Source organism: Sesamum indicum, linkage group LG4 (assembly GCF_000512975.1).
Source record: "Sesamum indicum cultivar Zhongzhi No. 13 linkage group LG4, S_indicum_v1.0, whole genome shotgun sequence".
NCBI classification, from domain to species: Eukaryota; Viridiplantae; Streptophyta; class Magnoliopsida; order Lamiales; family Pedaliaceae; genus Sesamum; species Sesamum indicum.
Window position 1 is genome coordinate 10,191,527 of NC_026148.1, and position 7,180 is coordinate 10,198,706.

The window sequence follows — 7,180 nt, forward strand, 5'->3', positions numbered from 1 at the left end:
GCGTCTCACTCTAGATCTTTTGTCTCTACTTTGAGAGTACTATTAATGTTCCTTGGGCATTAGGAAAAACAACCGTTTGAGCGCATTGAAGTTACAAGGGATCAGGCTCTTGAAATGTTTGCGGAGAATCAGTTCAAGGTCAATGATTTTACAATTTTATTTATTTATCTACATACTATGTAAAGGAAATGTGTTTATGTCTTCCAATATATCTGTGATGACTTGTTTATTATATCTTCCCCCGTATTAGGTTGAAATTATTAAGGATTTACCTGAGGACAAAACTATCACAGTGTATCGATGTGGTCCTTTAGTTGATCTGTGTCGTGGACCCCACATACCAAATACATCCTTTGTGAAAGCATTTAGTTGTTTGAAGGTGAGATCTGTTACTGCCTGGAAGTAAATATTTGCATTCAAGGGGAAAGGTTGTTTATTTCTTGTTATTTTGCAAAATAGGCTTCCTCTGCTTATTGGCGTGGGAATAAAGACCGTGAAAGCTTGCAAAGAGTATATGGCATATCTTATCCTGATCAGAAACGTTTGAAGGTGACATTCTGTCTGTCATTTTCTCTATAAGGCTGTCGTTATACGACAGTTATAACTACCTGATATTTGTATCTGAGCAGCATCAGTTATCTTGTTCTGCTTAATGGTAATCCTTGCAGGAATACAAGGCCATGCTGGAAGAAGCTAAGAAATATGACCATAGAGAACTCACCAAGAAGCAAGAGCTTTTCTTTTTTCACCCACTAAGGTAAGAGTTTGTGCTAACTACTACATCACATTTGTCAGCATAATTCATCATTATAATTGGATATCCAATATGCAATTTAGCCCGGGAAGCTGTTTTTTCCTACCTCATGGTGCTCGAGTTTGCAACAAATTGCTGGAATTTATACGAAGTCAGTACTGGAAGAGAGGTTATGAAGAGGTAAAACTCATGAAGAGTGCACATGGGTATGTTATACAAGTGTATCGTTTCATGACAACTATTACTTGATCTGTATAGGTCTGGACTCCAAATATGTACAATATGCAGCTGTGGGAAACATCTGGTCATGCTGCAAACTACAAGGAGAATATGTTTGTATTTGATGTAAGATCATGTTATTTGAAAGATCAGATTGATAAGTATGAGATTTTTGTTTTCGTAATTCTATCCTTAAACAGAGGTTTAGGTCAAACTTTGTGTTTTGTTTTATCTGCGATATCTGGACCTTATTGCAGGTGGAGAAACAAGAATTTGGACTAAAGCCAATGAATTGCCCTGGCCATTGTTTAATATTTGATCATAGAGTTCGTTCATATAGAGGTGAGCCTGACATCTCCTCCAGGAGGATTGATTCATTCATTGTATTTTAAGTTCTTTGTATTAGTATTCCTACATGTTATATGCTTTTGCGAATAAGATGAATCTTGAGTGTGGTTTTTATTTGCCTTTTAAGACATGAAGAAAGACATTAAGACTGTAAAAGAAAGTGGTAGCACACTGATATTTTTTAACTATGTGCAATACCATGTCACAGAACTTCCACTTCGCTTGGCTGATTTTGGGGTCTTGCATCGGAATGAGGCAAGTGGTGCACTTACTGGGCTGACTCGTGTCAGGAGATTTCAGCAGGTAACTAAAGATCTTATTATGAATTGTTCGATGGATGACAAATGTTCATTATTTCATAAACAGCAGAAGCTTGTTTTGTGTCTAAACAGACATTTGCCTTTTCTTTCTTAACTACTGCCTAATAGCCATTGTGGGGCATAGGTTCCTCCTCTTATAGTAATTTTTCCGTTTAATAAGTAGCTATTGTAGATCAGGTGGACATTCTATAATAGTATTTTAGAAGTAGATGCCACGAGCTTTTGTTCTGTGACTGGGTGAGGCCAGTATGCATCTGACACTAGGGTCTTGGTGCAGGATGATGCTCATATCTTCTGCAGGGAGTCTCAGGTAAGATGGATTTCTCATTCAATTTTCGCGTTAGTAATTGTTGCAAAGTACTGTTTTGATATTATTGTACATTTCACAGATTAAAGATGAAGTCAAGGGTGTGTTGGAATTCATCAGTTATGTGTACAAAATATTTGGCTTCACTTTTGACCTGAAGTTGTCTACGGTATGAGTTTTACTGTTTTCTTTTATCTGTGCTCTCATTTATGGGTTCACATATGTTCGTTTATGTATCAGTGGCACAAACCAACATAGTGTAGTACTATTTAGTGTAATCTGTTTGTATTCCAATCTCTTTCATCTGTTTGTGTGCCTCTCTCTCTCAAAAAAAAGATAAAACATGTGAAAAGAATGGTTAGAGTGAATTTGGAAGAAAACAGCGTATAATGGCTGTAAGCACATATGTCACAAGCTTGCGCTTGTGGTAAAACCTGATGGATTCTAGCTATTGAAGAAGGAAAAATAACCAGTGCCTTCTTCATGTTCCAGAGACCAGAGAAATATCTTGGAGATTTGGAATCATGGGAAAGGGCAGAAGCTGCCCTTGCAGATGCATTAAATGAGTTTGGCAAGCCCTGGGAGGTTAGTTACTTATATCAGTTGATATTTACCTTTTAAAATCCATACTGGTACCAAGTAAATGATTTTTCATGAAGAATTCCTTTCTTATGTCTAGATTGTCCTCATGTATGCATATTTGGCAACTCCTTTTGTTGTAGAACTGATTAAGATCCTTTTCATTAGATAAATGAAGGTGATGGAGCATTCTACGGGCCAAAGATTGATATCAGTGTTTCGGATGCAATGAGAAGAAAATTTCAGTGTGCGACATTGCAGGTTTATTTTTGTACTGTGGTTCTTATTTTATCATGTAAATGAATTAATAAGTGAAAGTATTAGGTGAAATGCCTTGCCTAACAGTTGAATGTATGCCCCATGTCATGGGTGTAATATTTAAACACCCTGTAAAAAATAAAGATAAATTAAGTGGAATAATTAAAATGCGGAAAAGAAGAGTTTTCAAGAAGGTTAACTTGTTAGAAGCTTGAACCCCCAAGATTTCCGTAGGTTTGATTGCATTCAGGCTTTTCCTTTCATATGAGATAAGAAGTTAGAGAGGGTTTTTATTTACTTCCCTCGTGGAAGTTTGCTAGTTACTGATTCTTTAAGTTTGTTAAGGAGGTTATTATCTAGGAAAACTGTGTGGATGGATCTGCTAAAGTCAAAATCTGCTCTGAGGTTCAGAGTCAATGATTGCATGAGTTGAGTTTGAGGTGTAAACCCTGGATTCTAAAAGTTTCATTTCAAGAGCGCTGTCTGAGCTACCTGTTCCCAGACAATTTTAGAATGCCTGAGGTCTTGAAGGCACCAAAGAGAGTACATGTTAGCCTAGTTCATGCTTCTTTATAGGGTTCATGATAAATTTGCTGGTTATTCGGTTTTAGTAAAGTATTGATAATTTGTCAAGTATTTTTCTGTTTCAGCTGGACTTCCAACTCCCTGCTCGTTTCAACTTATCTTACTCAGCGGAAGATGAAACTAAGAGGGAGAGGCCTGTTATGATACATAGAGCTATTCTTGGTTCTGTTGAACGAATGTTTGCCATACTTTTGGAGCACTACAAGGGTAAATGGCCATTTTGGCTTAGCCCACGCCAAGCAATAGTGTGCCCTGTCTCTGATAAATCCCATTCGTATGCGCTGCAGGTTAGTTGGCATCTACTGCCTTTATGCTCTACCTCTCTCTCTCACGTGCACACATACACAGTTTTTCCGAAATTTGTCAAGCTTTTTTGGTGGGGGTGAGCCATGGCATTATCTATTCTCTCTTAGAATGGATAACTTATATATTCATTACAAGTATGTTGTATGAGTTTGCTCTATAATTTAGGAATAATACTTGAGAGTTTTTTAAATCCTTTTCTTTTCCTGGATAGAGATTACAGTAGGTGCCTCCTCCTTTACTTGGTCTACGTACTCATGAATCATATTTGGCCTTTCCTTTGCGAAACCGCATGGCTTCTTACAACTATTCTTCATAGTTCATAGATTATAAATAGTAAGTTGACAAGTCTTGCCCATCCTGCTTATGATAATTGCCAGTTATATCATGGGCATGGTAAACCCTGTTTCTGCATGCCTACAGGAAGTTTTTGGGTGTTACTAAGCAGTTTTAAGTATCTCCCTGGTGGAAGTTATAGAGGTTCTCCTATCATTGGGTGCTAATTTGATCATGCATTCATGCTCATCTTTCTGTTAGTTATCACCCCACATAATCTCGCCAAAAGTGTGGCTATGGAACATAGCTCAAGATTATTGTTTTGGTCTGTTGACAAGTTGTATTCATGAATGTTCTAATCTTGTGTGTTTACTTCCTATGGTCAAACTGTTGATGTAGGTCCGGGATCGCATACATGATGCTGGATTTTATGTCGATGTTGACACAACTGACAGAACAATTAATAAGAAGGTGTGTATAAAGCTACTTCCAACTCTTTTCTTTTTTCCTGGTATTGCCATGGATGATTATTTTAGTTTCTTATTATTTAGTTTTGGGAGGCAGGGAATCATGAATTGCTCCTGTAAGCATTGTGGTCACCAGTAGCCCTATCTCATTTCAAGAACTCCCTTCTGGGTTCTAAGTTTAAATAAGTAATCTTCTGCCATCAATGAAGATTGTCGGGCTTGACAGAACAATATATATTTCTTTTTAAAAACTCCTTGATTCTTTCAATTGAAAAGGTGGCAGGAAATGTTGTTCTCTAGCTAATATTCTATAAGAAGCAGGAGGTTCATCAAAAGAGTTGAAGTTGGCCTGTTAGACCTCAGAATTCGGATTTTAGGAGTTCAACCTTACACCACGATGATTTTGGTTTATACTAACTGGTTGGATATGGATTCTTTTTGCAGGTCAGGGAAGCTCAACTGGCACAGTACAACTATATATTAGTTGTTGGTGAGAAAGAAGTTGGAACCGGGCAGGTGAGATCTACGTTGCAATTAAATGTTGAAGGCAGTATGCCTGTTGGGACAAGAAGTTTGCCATACACTTATTGATTGCTATCATGCCAATGAATAATTATGCCTCTTATATTTTGCCCTCATTCAGTCTGCAACTTCAGTTGAAAAACCTTGATATGAATTGCATGCTTACCAAACAAAGTGCCGCATAATGTATATAATGTTAAAAAGTTTTTCCTGTATCAAATAAGTGGGGTACATAGATACACATTTATGTTTCTGCATGTATGTACGTTTGGTAAAAAAGTAAAGCTAAAAAGTTAGCCAAGTGTTAGTGGTATGAATGTGGGATAGACGTGTGTTACATGCAGTCTGATTTTGCTAGGATCTTGTTAAATACTTCTTTGTAATATATTCATCAAATACTGTATCAAATTCTCTTCCATTATGGACTTGCATGTTCAGGTGGCTGTGCGAGTCAGAGACAACTTTGATGCTAACCTCAAGAGCATCGATGATCTGTTGAATTATTTCAAGGATGAAGTAGCAGCTTTTAGGTAGCGGACTTATATACCAGATGTGGAAATTTTCAAGTTTCTTGTAATTGATTTTTGGATTATCTGAAAGTATGGAAAGAAAAACAGAAACGAATTAACAGATACACAAGAAAAAACCAGTTGTCTTCCATTTGTTCTCTAATTTTAGATAACAGTGGTTTGTGCTGATTTATCACTGATGATTTAGCTGTGTGCTTTATTTCCTTTTAAGACTTTTATCGACATGCCTGCTATCTTTTCATATGCGTTTGCTATGATTTACAGATTCATGTTTTGCTGCTTGTGAAATGCTAAGCTAGCAATTGACTTTTTGGTGCCTAAACTAAATTAATGTCGCATAGTCGACTACTGACAAATTTTAAAATAACTATGTTTTGACTCGAGTTCGTTTGGTGAATTAGTTCGAGCCTTCATAAACTTCCATTGCTAAGTCGGAGGATATATCTACCAAGTTAAATGCCTCTTCTGTAAAACGCATTATAAACATGAATTGTCTTTGGAGAATGTGCACCCTATACATACCTGCTCTGTGGCATTGCTGGTGAAGACTAGAATGTTCCTGTAAACGGTGTACGCCCTTAGCGGATGGACTGGGTTTTCACCTACCGAGTTTGACGGCTCAACACCTACTGATAACATTTGTCCATATGCCGGCTATTTTACAAGTGCTATTACTCAGAGAAGACAGCTAGTTAATATAGGGAAGCTTTTCCCTTGCGTCTATGCGTAACTGTCACAAGGGTGAATTGGGCGATGACACTGTATGATATCAAAAATTGAAAACACGCATTATGAGTGGGTGGTTTCTGACGTGATTCCTCCCAGTTTTCTCTTTCCATATACGATTACTTTAACAAGAATGAGGTGTGATAATATTGGGACACAAGTAGCAATTCAATAAACTCAAGATAATCTGAAATTCATATCAATAGATTACACTTGGAGAATCTTCGGCGGTGAAATCCACAAGTTCAAGAAACAAACAACTAATGTACTACATGCAAGAGGTTCCATGATCAGAAAACTTAAAGAAAATAGGGGGAAAAATGACAAGGTAATTTAAGCAGCCTGTACAAAAACATTCTCGGATTCCACTCCCTCACTGTTTAACTTATAGTAGAACACACTATGTTAGTCATGCCTTCCAGCTGAAGTTCATGTTGTCGTCTAGGTCACTGTTAAAAAAGCCATTTTCTGTGAACTCGTGAGCAACATCTGAAACCAGCTCATCAGGTAGATGAAGATTCTGTTGCAAATCCGATGTTTTTTGGCTGAATCCCATATTGCCAACAGGAGTGGGAGATTCAACATTTGATGCAGCTTTAAAACTATTGCTTCGGCTTGGAGGGTTTCCAACAGCATTCCCTGGCCCATTTCCAGATGCTGTAGTTGCTGGTGCGCCCCTAAAACCAAGACCATCCCTGGATGTATTGCCAGCTTGATTTTGCACAGAAAGGGACTGCTGCGGAATTGCTGTCCCGTTATTCTTATTGCTCATGTCCTGCAGCAGTTGCTGGATCATTTGTTGTTGTAATGCTTGGCTGCCTTGGGCAGGCAAAGATTGATTTTGCTGTAACAAACCATTCCCACTTGGTGAATGCTGCTGCTGCAAAGCTTGGCCGCTCGAGAAGCCACTGACAGGTGAATTTTGCAAGGTTCCGGGTAAAACACCAGAAGGCCCTGGAGTTGTTGGAGCCTGGCTGGAGGTACTG

The 7,180-nt window shown here is 38.0% G+C and overlaps 2 protein-coding genes across 2 annotated transcripts in view; one reads left to right on the top strand and one right to left on the bottom strand.

The window, feature by feature from the left end:
• LOC105160513 (threonine--tRNA ligase, mitochondrial 1) overlaps positions 1-5,650 on the top strand; it is a 7,187-nt gene extending 1,537 nt beyond the window's left edge. Inside the window, exons 5-20 of the mRNA XM_011077917.2 lie at positions 64-138; positions 251-379; positions 460-549; positions 669-757; positions 838-934; positions 1,013-1,099; positions 1,231-1,315; positions 1,530-1,624; positions 1,919-1,951; positions 2,031-2,117; positions 2,441-2,533; positions 2,696-2,788; positions 3,436-3,657; positions 4,349-4,420; positions 4,861-4,932; positions 5,377-5,650. Coding sequence (XP_011076219.1) covers positions 64-138; positions 251-379; positions 460-549; positions 669-757; positions 838-934; positions 1,013-1,099; positions 1,231-1,315; positions 1,530-1,624; positions 1,919-1,951; positions 2,031-2,117; positions 2,441-2,533; positions 2,696-2,788; positions 3,436-3,657; positions 4,349-4,420; positions 4,861-4,932; positions 5,377-5,472 — 1,515 coding nt within the window. The 3' untranslated portion in view covers positions 5,473-5,650. The remainder of the gene's footprint in view (positions 1-63; positions 139-250; positions 380-459; positions 550-668; positions 758-837; positions 935-1,012; positions 1,100-1,230; positions 1,316-1,529; positions 1,625-1,918; positions 1,952-2,030; positions 2,118-2,440; positions 2,534-2,695; positions 2,789-3,435; positions 3,658-4,348; positions 4,421-4,860; positions 4,933-5,376) is intronic.
• Positions 6,362-7,180, bottom strand: part of LOC105160514 (probable transcriptional regulator SLK2) — a 6,743-nt gene continuing 5,924 nt past the window's right edge. Inside the window, exon 11 of the mRNA XM_011077919.2 lies at positions 6,362-7,180. This exon is cut by the window's right edge and continues 9 nt beyond it. Coding sequence (XP_011076221.1) covers positions 6,604-7,180 — 577 coding nt within the window. The 3' untranslated portion in view covers positions 6,362-6,603.